This window comes from Eumetopias jubatus, unplaced genomic scaffold, assembly GCF_037043125.1.
Source record: "Eumetopias jubatus isolate StellerSeaLion01/CBP00866 unplaced genomic scaffold, mEumJub1_p1.0 scaffold_1, whole genome shotgun sequence".
NCBI lineage: Eukaryota > Metazoa > Chordata > Mammalia > Carnivora > Otariidae > Eumetopias > Eumetopias jubatus.
Genome location: NW_028274807.1, coordinates 25,834,469 through 25,850,969, shown reverse-complemented (window position 1 = coordinate 25,850,969; position 16,501 = coordinate 25,834,469). Strand labels below are relative to the sequence as shown.

Genomic DNA, 16,501 nt, shown 5'->3' with positions numbered 1-16,501 from the left:
AGAGGATGAAAGAGGTGAAGTAACTAAATACAGTGCATTATCCTGAATTGGTTCTTGGGCGACACACACACAAACAAACCAAAGAGGTTATAAAGGGCATATTTAAGACAATTGACCAAAATGAATACATATTATAGATTAGATAATTGTATTGCCTTAATGTTAAATACCCACGATTTCCTGTGATGATGTAGGAAAACATCCTTGTTCTTAGTAAAAATACAGGGTAAAGGGCACAATGTCTAATCCCACTATCAAGTGATTCAGAAAATAAATATTTTTCCAGATTGGAGAGAATGAAAGAATCAAGGTTTTCATAGCATAAAATGCAAACCCTTGGTGAAACTCAGTGAAGGTATACAAGAGTTCTCTGTACTATTATTTGCAATTCGTGTGCATGTTCGAAATTGTAGCAATATAAAAAGTTTAGAAAATAAATATGCTGAACGTCTCCTGGGCAAGAATTAAACTCTTCTTTCACGGACCTTTCCTGCACAGGAACAGCAGTACAATAAAAATTTTATTGCACGTTTATGTGATTCCCAGTATGCAAAAGTATGGCATCATCTTACTTTTGTCCTGATAGTCACTCTAGGACATAGATCTCCTTATGAACACCCTGTGGGGGAGGATATTAAACAGAGACACCAAGTCACATGAGGTCAATAGCATAAGCAGGTTCAAAAGTCTATCCTCTGGTTTTAAGTCAACCTTGCCTTTAAGCCACAGTAAAGTTGGTCCATACTGTCCAAATCTCTCTTTTAATGTTCAAAAAGAAGACAAATCAGTGACAGAGAAAAAAGAACAGGCAGAGGGAAATTTAATGACATCCATAATGGCTGAGGGATGGGAACGGGAGTGTGGACAGTAGAAAGAGCTGTCTGATTAAACCATTTAGCCACCTGCAGGTTAAAACACCCAAACCAGATATACATTTTTTGGGAAAGAAGAAATAATACCACTGAGTGGCTAAGGAGAGCAAAATGCAAGGTTGGTGAGGATGAGTTTGAATTCATCACAATTCTATTCTATTAGAGCTTACACTTGTGTTTGCTTGTGTTCAGATTGAAACTGTGTGAAAACACATTTTATGTCTTATATGACTGAACACGTGTGTATATTAGGCAGAACTGGTTTTCTATTTCCTTTGGATATTTGTGGCTTAAAAAGATATGATATTGGTAGCACTGACCTACAATAAGTACGTCTGTAAGGTAGATAAATGAAAGATGTCCCTAATAGTACTGCAAGCCTGGCTGACATTTAGAAAGCACATGTTCTGCAAGAACATCAAACGGACTAATTTACTAAATCCAAGGTTAATACGGGAGGTCACTAACTTACTAAGACCTATCTTTGTGCAATAGAAAACAATGAATCTGTAGCTAAAGGTACTTTACTTGTAAATTGGGGTATAGGTTACCCAGCTGTGGTACACCAAGGCATAGAGCATGGATAGGTGAAAGTCATGTTTGTCAGGGGATGGGAAAATTGACTGCGATAGACACTTGTGGTGTGGTTGAAAATAGATTCAAGTGTAATTATCAAGAGGCAGAAAAGTCACCAAGGGGCAGTTTATGTATGAGAGAGGCTGTAGTTTACTCATCCAGATAGAGGGTATGATGCATGGAATCAGAGAGCTTTGGGTGTAGACGGGAAGTACCTTGGGTAGTCCTTGTGGAGCCCAGGTGATTAGTCAAGCTGGGATCTGGCTATGGGTCCTCATTTCAGATTCTTCGGGTTCTGACTTCAGGTATGCCCTCACTCTGGCCCAATGGGATCAACCCTTTAATGATCATTCCCTCTGCCCCTCACCCCCATCTCCCAAACAACTAGCATAACCTTTTGCATCTGACAATTTGTCTCCATCCATCCAAGAACTTTCAATGTCTGTGTTGGTAAGGAGTTAATTTTTTGATCTGATAAACTACAGATATGTCTTCCATTCCTGAGCACACATAGTTCTTTCCTCAGAGATTCTGGATGCTGGCCACAGAGAGGCTCATTCTAATCCTCACAGCCCAGGTCATTCTCTGGAGGCTTCTTAGGACAAGAAACTGCCCTAGGTCAGGGCTTATGAATCTTCTCTGAGGAAGCTACCTTTTTCCCTGGCCTAATTCAGAAGTCTTAGAATGGGATTACCTAGAAAGGTGACTTCTCTCAGGCAAAAGTAGAAAATCAACATGTTCTTGGTCCCAAGAATATTTATTTTCTCCCTGTCCCCTGCCCGCTCTATTTTCCCCTATGGCACTGCTTTGGGTATGTCTGCTTCTAGAGGGAGAAGATAGATCCTAGAATTCAACATATATTATTGTAATGAAAAAAGAGTCAGTTATGGTTTGATATTACTTCTAAGATTTAGGTACGGGTAGCATCAAAAGAGATCTGACTTGAGAAGGACACATTTTTATCCTAAGTCCTTACACATGAACTTCTAGAGCACAGTTTATTTGTAAATTGAGGGCTATTTATTTTTTTAAAAATATTTTATTTATTTATTTGACAGAGAGAGAGAGAGAGGGCACAAGCAGGGGAGCAGCAAAGAGAGAGGGAGAAGCAGGCTCTCCACTGAGCAGGGAGCCCGACGCGGGGCTCGATCCCAGGACCCCAGGATCATGACCTGAGCCAAAGGCAGACACTTGCTTAACCCATTGAGCCACCCAGGTGCCGTTGAGGGCTATTTAAACATGTTCTTTTTTGATACGGACAATTTCTTTCTTTTTTTTTTTTAAAGATTTTATTTATTTGACAGAGAGAGCACAAGCAGAGGGGGAGAGAGGGAGAAGCAGGCTCCCTGCTGAGCAAGGAGCCTGATGTGGGACTTGATCCCATGACCCGGGCCGAAGGCAGCTGCCCAACCGACTGAGCCACCCAGGCGCCCCTTGATACGGACAATTTCTGACATGAAATATTGGCCTGACTGGATGATAACCAGTGCAACTTATACATTAAATATGAATTTTACACTTTTAAAAATGCTTACCTTATGTAGGCAAGAATTTCAATTTTTTTGTGTATGTAGGAAACATAATACTTGATGAAAGTATCTAATGAGGAATGATTTCTCATTTAACTCAATTTTTAGATATGATTTTAGTGGGAAAATGGTTGGTACTCTATAATGTCATACAAAGCAGGAACATTTCCCCGATGGGATTTTGTGAGGCGGCACGAAACAGGATGCACAGTGTCTGCTGTCGTCCTGTCACTTGGGAGGGGACACTGTGACGTCACACTCACCCATACACACAGTGCGCTGCAGACACCAGCCAGTCATTGCTGACAAGAGAAGCACCGCAGAGCAGTTGGTCGTTATAATAAAGAGCAACCACCCAGGGCCAGGCTCCTTCTTTGGCATTATTTCCTCCGACAATCTTCGGGCTGACTTCTTGGGCCACCAGTTTGTTACCACATGCTGTTAAAATAATTGAAGAAAGAGCATCTATTTTATTTTGGTGGATTTCTGATCATGAAAACTGAGTGGATCACTACAGAGTAACTTCAGGTGCTATGCCCACTCTCTTCAGAATTTTAAAGGGAAGATTTGAAGGAAAGAAAACATAACAAAATGTTGACTTACACTTATGGTTACACTGTAACAGAATCAGTAAATCTTGGAAACACTGTTTACTGTAATAGAAGAACAATTATATTTCAGAAATTGTGCACCTGATATCTTAAAACAGAACATAGTATATATTAACATATTTGTTTTAGTAGAATTAACCTTCAAACGTAAGTATCATATATGAAACGTGGGGAGGCTGACAGGCACAGCAGGAAAATCCTCCTGATGTTAAACTTCATTTGAACTGAGTTTGAGCCCTTAACTCTACCACTTACATTTCATGGGATTTTGGATAAGTTGCTCCGTGTCCCTGAGATTCAGTTTTGTCATCCACAAAATGTGGGCAGTAGTACTTACTTTACTGGAATTTTGTGAGAAGTAAAAGAAACGTTTGCACTGGAGTTATTATTGTGCCATACACACAAAGAACATTCAATAAATGACAGTTATTATTAGCTTGCTTGAACCAACCTTGGATGTAATCATTGTATAATACAGAATATGTCTCAGTATGGCTAATCAGACAACTATTCAGTGCCCTGCACTGTCTGTGAGGCTGTGTACTCCACTCAGAAAATTCAACGATTAATCACAGGCCCTGCTTTCAAGGGAAATAAATATATAAACAAGAAAATATAAAGTGTAGGCATACATAATTTAAAAACTCACTACCTGTTTAAATATTTGGATGCCAACTGTTTTTCAAAGCTGAGAATTCTATTTTAAACACAAATTTAAACAAAGGAATAGTTTAAAAATGTGTTATACTTCCTGACCACTAGAGATCAGTATAATACAAGGAATTAAAGTACTTGCCCATACTCTCCTGATGTGGCTACAGTGGATACTGGTCACGTTGAAACACACACACACACACACACACACACACACACACACACACGTAATTGTAATGATTTCTATTTATAAATTTAGCTGCATCTGTTGTGCATATTATTTAGGTGTTTGAAATTTTAGGGAAAAACAAAACAAAAAACACAGCAAGACCCCAAATGCCTATGAAATCAAGTACAATCAAAGCAATTCAGTGTTTCTGGAACATACATGATAAATTTATTTGAAATCATATGCATTCATATTGCCCAATTGACATATCCTTTAGCATAGAAGGTAATTTCAATTGAAATATAAGAAAATATACTTATGTTTTATTAATAAGCAATGTGCATGCATGTGTATCCACCTAGGTATGGGTGTATCAATATATATATATATTCATAATTCCCTAAAGAAGAAGCCTCAATAAACTCCCCTTCTGTTTATACTCACAGTTGGGAGAGAAGTAGTTTCTAGGATGCTTTCCAGTATACTTTCAAGTTCATCCAAACTCTTTCTACATCTATAGTACTCATCAGTGAAAATCCATATTCAAAACGCTCAGCACTCTTAGATGTTAAATAATGCCTAATACTCTGTGGTATGTACAAGACTGAGGAAATTGTTTTTAGCAAGCACAGAAAAGTTTAATAAGCTTTTAAAATAAAAGAAACTATTAAATTAACCATTAATCTGGTTCTATAATACCAGAAAATGGAACTGAACTTTGCCTTTCATTCTCCATGAATTTCAGTTAGTCAAACTTTTCATGCACAAACACACATGCATTGTGTCAGTGTAGAGGAATAAATTGCTTAGTCTCTGGTCAGAATGAGCAGTGAAACCACACTTAGTCCAGGTATATTTAGAGAGGTTGGAGGGAAATAGAATTACGGTCCTGGAATCAGAGTTAACTTAGCCCTCTGGATATGAAGAAAGATAATGCCACGATGATCCTGTGTCTTTCTCTCAGCACCGTGGGGCACTATTGTGATATAAATGGATGGGTTTATATCAATTGTATTGACAAAATGAACTAATTCCTCTCACAATATTTGCCCAACAACATGGCCTTTTTTTGTTGTTGAAAAGGCTATGCTTTTTCTTTCTTTCTCCTTTCCAGAACTGCTGTTTAGAGTGAGCTGTTGCCTTGGGGAATTTAGAAGATTGCATGGTAGAGTGGAAAAGCAGAGGGATGTGGGGTTGCCCAGGCTTTGAAGACTTGTCCAGTCCCTTATCACCACCATGCTTCTGTTCCCTCGGCCTTAGAGTAGAGCAATACTCCCTAAGTCATAGACCTCTTTGGAGTAACATAAGCATACAGACAATAGGGACATCAGAGATACTGGCATTTTGTTGATAAGCATGGAATAACCGACTTCTGCTCCAAAAAATGCTCATAACTGAGATAAATTTTAAAAAATATTCTTCCTTTGTTCTTTTTCTTATTCTTAAATGTCTACAAGATACAAATAAAAGAAACTTTCAGAGTGCAAACTGCTCAAGATCTATAATGCTAATGTAAATTTAGACATGCTTATAGAAGGAAATCTAGAAATCTGCTTTCTCACTTGAAAATGCTTCGCTTCACCCTCTATGAGACTATTAATATCAGTCAAGGCCCAGCAAACATTCATATGAAACATTCAATTGCAAAGTCCTTGGCACTAAAAATATCCCTTTATCAGTTTGTCTTACTGGTTGAGCTCACAGATATGATAACTTTTCATGAATAGTTGAATAATTACATAATTTCATTTTTCACCATTAAGTAAGTTATTCAAAAAACTGTAAGCGAATGCACCAGCAATGACATCTTAAATCTTTGTCAGTAGTTACGGCTTCTTCTTGAAGTCACTGTCTTTCCCCCCACAGCTGCCCTTTAATGGAACTGTAAAATTCAAAAGCCCATTTCAACAAAAAATATCATTAAGACCCAAATAGGAGAAATGACATAATGTAAGCTAAAACAGATCTTTGAATACAGGAAGAATGTTTCTTTTTAAACATTAGTAAACGCTATAAAAATGAACCTAATTTTAAAGAGCAAGAGAGAATATGTAGGCACAACCAGAAGTCTGGTCTCCTTCACTTAATGTTCATGTTCTCTTTGCTAAATACCATGACTTTCCCTCCTCTCTCTTCTCTTTTGTTGATAGCTAATTTGAGTCACCCTCTAGTCAGACCAACAGTGGACTTACTTATCCCAACTCTCACAGTTCTTTTCTTTGGGGGTTTACTTGTTTAGGAATCTGAAGGTAAGGATAGAAAGGACATAGAAGTAAAATTTACTGAATCTCTATCAGTGTGCTGCATAATTATTTATGCAATATTTCATTTGACTGTCTTACCATATACATGAGGGTTAGGCAATGTTATTGGATAGGATCAATTAGGTACTATTGGAGATTACCTGAATAATAAAAAAAATAAATAACTTTCAAGGTTATATGGCTAGAATGTGGTGGCATTAAAATCTGACAAGTTTCAAAACCCATCATCTTTCCAGCCCACATACAATTAGTCCAAGAACAGATTTTCGGACTCACCTTGGTGTTAGTATTAAGCGGCCATTAGGTGCTGTGTTTAATTTTACAAATAGTCCACTTCCAGGAGAAAAGATTGCCATTGATGAGTTTCCACTCCTAGGGAAAGACACATAGAGACAAAACAAAAACACAAAGACCCCAGACCTAAATTTCTAGTTATTTAATGCTGTGGACATTGAAATAAATTATGGGATTCCATACAAAATGACTAATATTTTAATATAAAACTTCAAAAGTTTTGCTATCTAAAAGATGGTACAAATCAGTAGAATTGTCCATAATGACATAAAATATAATTTTAATTTTTGTGTAATACCTCTGGTTGTTTGCATGCTCATATACTAAACAAAGTTACAATCAGTGCATATATTACTTGGGGATCTGATTTTTTCATTTGACTCTTCTATGTTATTTAATAATTTCCATAATGATCAATTTTAATGACAACATCACAGAATTGCTGCACCGTAATTTATTAAATCTTTTTCCTGTAGAGTGTAATCCGTCTTTTAAAAAATGCATGTGGCCTAAGAACAACCTAGAAAAAGAATATATTCAATGTTTGCTTTTCCAAATGTTTCTTTGTTCTTGATATTTCATTCAATTCAAAGTCTAACAAGCCCTAAGGTAGAGCCAGAAGCTATGTGATTACTCTAAAAAGACAGTGTGTAGCCTGGACTTTCAAGTGTCCACTCATGAGCCAGGGTGGGATGGAGAAACAGACACTCACCATGTGACAAAAGACACTAAGTTACTAATCTTTCTTATCCCTGAAAACATGTTACACCCATGCTCTCAACTGTGAACCGTAATTAAAGATTTCTCTCTGTTATCCTGACTCTCTTCCCTAGGCTTAGCTGGAAGCTTTTAGGGTCGCAGTTCCTAATCTTGTTTCCTGCCTTTCATTTATTCCAGATTTTAATCCTCGTATAAAACCATGCTTTTAGGTTGGAAACATCCTGACTACTGCAAACCTCTGGTTAACAGAGAGATGATGCAGTTTTTATCTTTTGGAATAATGCAAAGGATCCACCCATTGCCTCTTCAAAAGAAGGTCCAATGTCTTCCCCAGGCGGTAGCCAACACTGACCCTTTTCTATCTGTGTATAGGGAACTTCCAAGGAACATTTATAGCTGTTATGATCAATAAGAAGAAAAGAAGTAGGTTGAGAGTATTTCCTGTCTCTTTCGGATGGGACATTATCTTAAAAAAACTGAAAGTGTTTGTCTGGTACCTTTCATCCACTGAACAGAGAACTGGAACAATGGAGCCTATATGTAATGTCCCAGAATTCAGCATCTTGCACTTTAACTTTATAAACAGATAAAAGTATCTAGCACACAAATCAATGACCATTCATGTAATAACACCTGAAAAGAATTTGCCAAAGGGAGAAGGAGTGCTGTTACTGTTATTTTTAAAGATTAAGGCATTCCCTCCAAGTAAGCAGAAGCTTAAATAAGATGATCTTATTTAAATATTTATCTAAAATATATTTGTTACAGTTAAGAAAACAAAATAAGCATAAAGACCTCAAAAAGCAGCAGAGGTTATAGAAGCCAGGAATGCTCTGGGTCAGGGCAACACTCTGGGGCCCTCCCCGCCCCCTCCACACCCCCCCCCCCCAGGAGCTTTATATTACTGCTCAGTAGACTTTGCTTTGCTGCCTACCACCACTTTTGGTCTGGTCTACCTCTCCATTCTTGGAAGTGGCGTGACCAAGAACCGGGGGCACTAAAGGCAGAAAATTCCTGCAACAACATTCTCAGTATCATTATTCTGCTGAATTCCTACATGTGTTCAACATTCTTCTAGGTAGTTTTCTATGTTCCCGACTCTCCATGACCAAGGATTTCCAAAGTATGTTCTCCAGGCAAGCAGCAGGAACCTCCGGAGATTGTATTAGAAATGCAACTTGCCTAGCCCCAGTCCAGACCCACGGCAGCCAGCCGAAACTCTGGGGGCGGGGTCCAGCCATCTGTCCGCTAACATACCCTCCGCGTGATTTTGATGCTTACGAGTCAGGGAACCCCTGTCAAAGCCAAATATAATATCTATTTTTCACTCCTTCAGGGGTCTGCTTTTTGGCTTCCAGAATGACTTCTAGTTACTTGATAGGCAATGTTTTAAGGCACTGATAAAGTTAATTCAAATCTTAACAAATATATTTATGTATCTCAGAGATGTGGATTTAACACTTTTCCATTATCTCTAACTGTTTTTTATTCTATCCCTTGACTATCTCTCTCTCTCTCTCTCTTTTTTTGTTAGATTTTATTTATTTGAGAGAGAGAGCACATGGGGGCACAATGGGGGGAGGGGCAGAGGGAGAGGGAGAAGCAGACTCCCCACTGAGCAGGGTGCCTGATCCTGGGCTCAGTTCCAGGACCTGGGGATCATGATGTAAGCTGAAGGCAGAGGTTTAACTGACTGAGCCACCCAGATTCCCCTCTTTTATTTTTTATTTTTATTTATTTTTTAATTAAGTAAGCTCTACACCTAACTCATGACCCAGAGATCAAGAGTTGCAAGCTCTCTTGACTGAGCCAGCCAGGCACTCCAACTAGCTCTTTTAATACAGACCCTGAGAAGATGCAGTACTATCTTTGGAAATTCAAAACAAAATTTGGACAAAATTAAATTAAAAAAATATTGAAATGTTATTTATAAATACGTTTTTTAAATCTAGAATCTATTTAGTACACACTTACCACTGGCATACTATGATGGGATTGGCAGGAAAATTTTTAACTTAAGTCTATTCGAGGAAGAAAAAAGAAGACTAGGGGCAAAGCTTTAAGAATAAAGAATATTTAGTAAATGCTAATACTTCTACCCTTGGATTCTCAAATGGTGTTCCATAGTGATGTTCTCACTACCTGACAGAGGAAAAAAATAAAGATTATACATGCATGTGGAAAAAAGGACATGAAATCTGTATTCGGAGATTGTCTTCCTTACATTTCCTCATGTAAGTCTCAAACTCACATGAGGAAACAGACTGCAGTTAATACTACAGATATATTGTTTTGAATATAGAATATAGACTAGAATAACTGAAAGGTTCTTTTGGAAAAAAAATTATAAAGTATTCACGTAATTAATTTTGTATCGTACACCCTGATGTCAGCAACCCGAGTGGTGTCTAGAGGCCATCAGGTCATACAAACATTTCCAGGGGTCAGTGCTGGATGCTAGAATTTGGAATTTAATCAACTGTTTCTTATTTTAAGAAATGACAGAGACAAAAAAATATATTTAAGATGTTCTTGGCAACATGAAAAGTTAGCAACCTTTTATTATCACCCTTTATTTTTGAAAAACAAAATCTCAGAACAACTGAAAAAATGAATTGTTGAGAGAGAATAAACTAAATTAAGTTCTGCAGTTAAAACGTGTCACTGGGTCGCTCCCTGACTCAGTTTCCTTTTCTTGCAACCAAACTAGTTTTTAATTTTTAGAGAGGCACTCTGTCAAGATTATGGCTGAGAGTTTGCATTTTTTAAATCCTGAAAATTTTAGCTTTGCAGATTTAGGTAACTCCACCACACATTTGCACAGCTGTTTGGAATCTGTAGAAATTCGCTACCACGTAGAAACGTGCCTGTACAACATTACCTTGCTGACATGCTAGTGCCCCCTGACTACCGATTTCTAAACCTTTGTTACCGTTTGTATAGGTTATGCATCCTGAAAGGGCTCCCCGGGCTTCAGGAAAACCTTATTCTGTGTGAGAAAAGAAGCCTATAAATGCAACCCACCATCATTATTTTTAAGGTCATATATGGAGTATGAAAATACACTCAGAGATGGATTCTAGGGAGCAAAAGAAGGATATCCTGAAGGGTCTTGTATGGTATTAAATCTTCTGCGTCTCTTCCCAGGCCTGCTTGGGTTTCCTCTTTTGTCTTGCTCCTCACACTGTATTTGCCGTGATAAGAATTCCTCCCTGAAGCAGGAGCTTAGGTAGGGCCGTTTTAAGCTGTTGGACACACTAAAGCTAAGCAGAATAATAACAAATGTTGCAAATGCTGCAGCTAGGCACTGGTGCTCATTTCACACCCCAAAAGGCTTAGGTCATGAATGGAGCCAGGTGGGATTAGTCTGAAAAGAGTTTTAGAGAAGGATGGACCTTCTTTTTCAGATTGGGGGGGGGAAGGAGGGGATTGATTTGGCAGGGCAAAAGGTGGGGAGAGTGTTCGAATAGGCAGGGGAATGGTGAATGGAAGGGGTTTGAGGCAAAGGATGGTAGTAGCATCCTACCGAGAGTGGGGGCATGCAGGCTGTTCTGGGAACTGGACACCTTTCAGCTACAATTGCTTATTCCTTTACCACATTTATCACAACACATCTAGCAGTCCCCTAACACTACCATAGCTTACTTAGCAAATAGGTAAGCTGAATTATTTTTATTTTTTAAAGATTTATTTTTTTATTTGAGGGAGAGAGATTGAGAGAGATAGAGAGCAGCGCAAGAGGGAAGAGGGTCAGAGGGAGAAGCAGACTCCCTGCCAAGCAGGGAACCCGATGCGGGACTCGATCCCGGGACTCCAGGATCATGACCTGAGCCGAAGGCAGTCGTTTAACCAACTGAGCCACCCAGGCGCCCAGTAAGCTGAATTATTTTTAGATATTCTGACCTCAACTCCTAAGATTTTGTGGTGCACAGAAGGGAAAAAAATGCCAACAGAAAAAACTTATCTTCACTTCATCAGTTTCCTCCTTTGTGCAAGCGACTGTATTAAGAACAAGAGAGAAATTGATGGGTCAGTCTGGTAGCTGTTCTGTATTATCCCACAGATGTAATGATATTAGGAAGGAGACCAGTCCCTGGCATTTCCTACCTCAAATGTGGCTGAGAGAAATAATACTTAGGGGAGATTGTCAGAGACAGGATCCTTATGGTGAACGTCTTAGAGAATGTGGTCTTAATCCCTTGTACTATATCCTCGACTCATTTGCAACTTTATTTTCTTAGCTGCCATTGGAGTTTATTTATTTTTGGGTAAGAGGCATATGACATACACCCCTACGTTTACTATGAGGTTTTCTCAGTGCACATATTTCTTTTTTCCAAGTTTTTATTTAAATTCCAGTTAGTTAACATACGGGGTAATATTAGTTTCAGGTGTAGAGTTTAGTGATTCATCTCTCACATACAACAGCCAGTGCTCATCACAAGTGCCCTCCTTAATCTCTATCCCCATTTAACCCAACTCCCCCACCCATCTCCTTCCCAGCAACCCTCAGTTTGTTCGCTATAGTTAAGAGTCTGTTTCTTGGTTTGCTTCTCTTTACCCCTGCCCGTTTTCATTTGTTTTGTTTTTTAAATTCCACAGATGAGTGAAATCATATGGTATTTGTCTTTCTCTGATTGACTTATTTTGCTTAGCGTAATACTCTCTAGCTCCATCCGTGTCATTGCAAATGGTAAGATTTCATTTTTTATGGCTGGGTAATGTTCCATTGCATATATATGCTACCTCTTCTTTATCCATTCATCAGTTGATGGACATTTGGGCTCTTTCCATAATTTGGCTATTGTCGATAATGCTGCTATAAACATTGGGATGCATCAGTGCACATATTTTTTCAATGCGTTACTACCTTATAAGGACATGCATGGAAAATTTCCTTTAGAATTTAGTGTCACTGGGGCACCTGCATGGCTCAGTTGGTTAACGTCTGCCTTTGGCTCAGGTCATGATCCCAGGGTCCTGGGATGGAGCCCCGCATCAGGCTCCCTGCTCAGCGGGGAGTCTGCTTCTCCCTCTCACTCTGCCCTCCCCCCACTCATGCACTCTCTCCTCTCAAATAAATAAATAAAATCTTAAAAAAAAGAATTTAATGTCAGGAGAAATCTGTCTCCCTATAAAACTGGTAGCATTTATCCTAGCTCATAATTAAAGTGACGTAATTTTTAATGTTTTCCTTTTTGCACAGGTTTCCAGGGATCTCAGATACAAATATTAGTAATTGTGCTGACCCTGTATGTTTTATAGATTTGCCTTTTTATTTCTTCAGACCTTATTTTCAGCTACTATTCTATTAATCTTACTGAACATACCCTTTGTTATAAATCACCTCAGTTTCTTTTGAAAGGTAAGGGTATAAAGAAGAAGATGGAAGGAAATGAGAACAGAAGGAAGGGAATAGGAAAGGGAGGAAGGAAGCAAAAATAAGGAAGAATGAAAACAAGGAAAGAGGAAGAAGGAAAAATTAAAGAAAGGGACAGAAGGTATATTGGTATATTGTTCCATTAGACTTTATCAATTTTACTCAAAATGGCCCTTGGTCTCATAGAATATAAGGCATTATTTACAGGTTGAGGAGTTGGAAATAATTTTTAGAAAGGAAATAAAATGAACAAGAAAACTTTTGTTATTCATCTCAAAGGGCAAAAGGTTTCTACTGTTCTCAACTATTCCTGTTTTAGAAGACAGAAGCTTCCCCACAAATAACAGGATCTAACAAGACTAACCCTTTATCTGATACATCGTTCGCAAATACCTTCTCCCATTCCCTAGGTTGTTTTTTAGTTTTGTTGACTGTTTCCTTTGCCGTGCAAAAGATTTTATCTTGATGGCGTTCCAATACTTCATTTTTGCTTTTGTTTCCCTTGCCTTTGGCGATATGTCTAGCAAGAAGTTGCTGCGACCGAGGTCAAAGAAGTTGCTGCCTATGTTCTCCTCTAGGATTTTGATGGATTCCTGTCTCACATTTAGGTCTTTCAGCCATTTTGAATTTATTTTTGTGTGTGGTGGAAGAAAGTGGTCCAACTTCATTCTTCTGCATGTGGCTGTCTGCACTATATGTTAATTAACTTGAATTTGAATAAAACAAAACAAAACAAAACAAAAAAACCCAAAACAAACCAGGATCTAAGGAAATGATAAAGGATATTGCCTTGTAGGTAATGGATTGAGTAAAAAAAGTCTTTGAGTAAAAAAAAAAATGTCTGTATTAGACTTTTATAGACTAAATAGCTATATGTTGTAGAAAATTTATAGGTAGATGATTCACAGTTGTGCCAAACATAAGAGATATTTTCTTAACCCTTTATATGTATGACTATAGTCTCAGCAATTTCCTTGCCACATAAATCTCTCTGGGGTTACAAAATACCCATTAGAGTAGAAATCAAAATGAGAATTAAAGACAATGAGAATTCTCCCTGAATTGTATCAATATAAATATGACATTTCATATAAAAGAGTCCCTTAATTCCCAATAAATTGTTTTCAAATATTTAGTGGGAGAAATCAGGAATGAGTTTTTCAGAGAAAGCAATAATACCAAGCTGTGGTTGGTGAAAACCAAGCAAAAAATCCCCCCCCCCCTTTTAATGATGTCATTCTTATAGAGGTTTCTTTAAACTCTCTACTTATGTTTTGGTCTACGGGGCAAGAAAGGTTTTTTTTTAGAGAAGTTAAAATAGATTGGTGTCAGAAAGACAAACTAAGGAGTCAGAGATGGTCCTCAAGCTGGTTGCAGTTTCAAAAAAAAAAAAGTTTGATGTTCTGTTTCATTTCACTTTATTTTGTTTTTGATACCAAATGAAATCAAATTGCCAGACTTTAGAGATGTTTTGTACAAATTCTCTGTTTTCTACTGAAACACCTACACAAAATTTCATGGGTTCCTTTGAGATGACAAGATTACCCCACCAAAATCACCTGGGGCTCTGCAAGGACTCAAGATCTCTAGGCCCCACACTAGCCAAGGTCTGGGGTCTGTGAAGCTACTTGTTGTCTGTGATAAGTAAGGTGTTTGTTTGTAATTAGATAAGAAATAATTGCATATTAACTTCTACTAACTTTCAGTTGAAATTTAGTCTTTCTTTCTTATACAAATGTAGGTGACTAACCACAACACTGATAGCAACACTTATAATTTTGTCACAAAACAAACATTGCAATTGGTGCATACATTTAAAAATATCATTTATGCTCATTTTTGTCTTATAGTAATCTTTAGAACCACCAACATATCTTATCCAATACCTAAATAAATACATATTACCATATCATATTTACAATGTTTTTCTAGTTTTTTTTTTATTTTTATAAAGAAAAAATTTTTTAGAGAGAGAGAGAGAGTGCCCACCAGCAGGGAGGCAGAGAGTGAGACAAAGAAAGAGAGAGAGAATCTCGAGCAGGCTCCACACCCAGCACAGAGCCGCTGTGGGGAGTCCCTTGCTGGGCTTGATCTCAGGACCCTCAGCTGAAATCAAGAGTCTGATGCTTAACCAATTGGGCCATCAGGTGCCCCTCGATAGTTATTTTTTAAGGAAGTTAATTTCCTTTGTAATTATGTGTATTTTATTTTTTACATTTAAATATACAAATCTAAGGGGAGGTTGGTAAGTTTCAGCAGACTGCCAAAGGGGTCCATGACATGCAAAAGATGGTTAAGAAAGCCTGCCCTAGATTGCAGTTCTCAAACTTTAGCATCAGAATCACCTGAAGGGCTTGCTTAAACATAGTTTGCCAACCTTACTCTAGACTTGCCCATGAGTAGGCTCAGGTGGAGCTCCAGAATTTGCATTTCTGTACATGCATTCCAGGCTTGCAGATGCTGCTAGTTTGGTCCTAAAATATCAAACGTCAAAAACCATTGACCACACTGAATCCAAATGTCTGGGTAAAAGACCAGATGATTCTAACTATAACCAGGTTTGGGGGCTGCTGATCCAACTCTTGGATTACAAGTCCGTGGTACACTTGCTTTCACTCCCTTGCCCATAGCAGACAGAACTTCCTAACCACTGTGCTTTTCATAATCTGGTAAGTAATAAACTTACTAAATATGAATCTAAGAAAGTTACAAAATTACTATGCTTTGCTATAATTATTTTCTCCTTACTTGTTTTTAGTCAATTCATTTCTAATTTTAAAATAGGAAAAATATCAGAGTTATAGTTTGTATATCAGGTAAATGATGAACTTTTTTGCTTGGTCAATTAAACCAAGTAAAATAAAAATTTTCCACCATCTTGCCCACAAGCTGCCCCTGCCCCATCTCACCCTAGGAAAGTAGCTAAGAATACGATAAAAATTTCCTTTGGTGCTAAACTTTCAAATTAAAAATGAAAAATAACAGAAAATAGTATTTAATTATTTCTTTGTCAAGTTAGCAAATACAAAAATAAATCATTTAAAGTAGAAGTTAGTAATTAAATTTTTTCTGCTGATTCCCGTATCTTATCTTTGTTGTTATTTTGTGTTAAGGCTTTTCCCACATAGTTGAAAATTTGGGGACAATGACAGGAAGTATGGACAAGAACGGGAATACTTTTTTGTCTACCAATTTTTAAAACTACAATGAAACACAAGTTCTATTTTCAGTTTTCCAGGACCCAGTGTTAAATTGTGGATACAAATTTGTGGTGGTGCCTATAGAGGATATTAAATCATCAATACTCTGTTTATTTGGAAGGCTTATAAAAACAACATTTTACCTCCCCCCCCACTCCCCAGCAACTTCAAAACACCTCTAAAATGGAAGAACTTGAAGTAATTCCATTTCTTATTTTGGATTTGAGAATGA

The 16,501-nt window shown here is 37.8% G+C and overlaps 1 protein-coding gene across 1 annotated transcript in view; it reads right to left on the bottom strand.

The window, feature by feature from the left end:
• TMPRSS15 (transmembrane serine protease 15) overlaps positions 1-16,501 on the bottom strand; it is a 112,394-nt gene that overhangs the window by 17,316 nt on the left and 78,577 nt on the right. The window contains exons 20-22 of the mRNA XM_028114726.1: positions 6,952-7,047; positions 3,581-3,630; positions 3,241-3,415 (exon numbers count right to left, since the gene is read on the bottom strand). Of these exons, the coding sequence (XP_027970527.1) occupies positions 3,241-3,415; positions 3,581-3,630; positions 6,952-7,047 (321 nt within the window). The remainder of the gene's footprint in view (positions 1-3,240; positions 3,416-3,580; positions 3,631-6,951; positions 7,048-16,501) is intronic.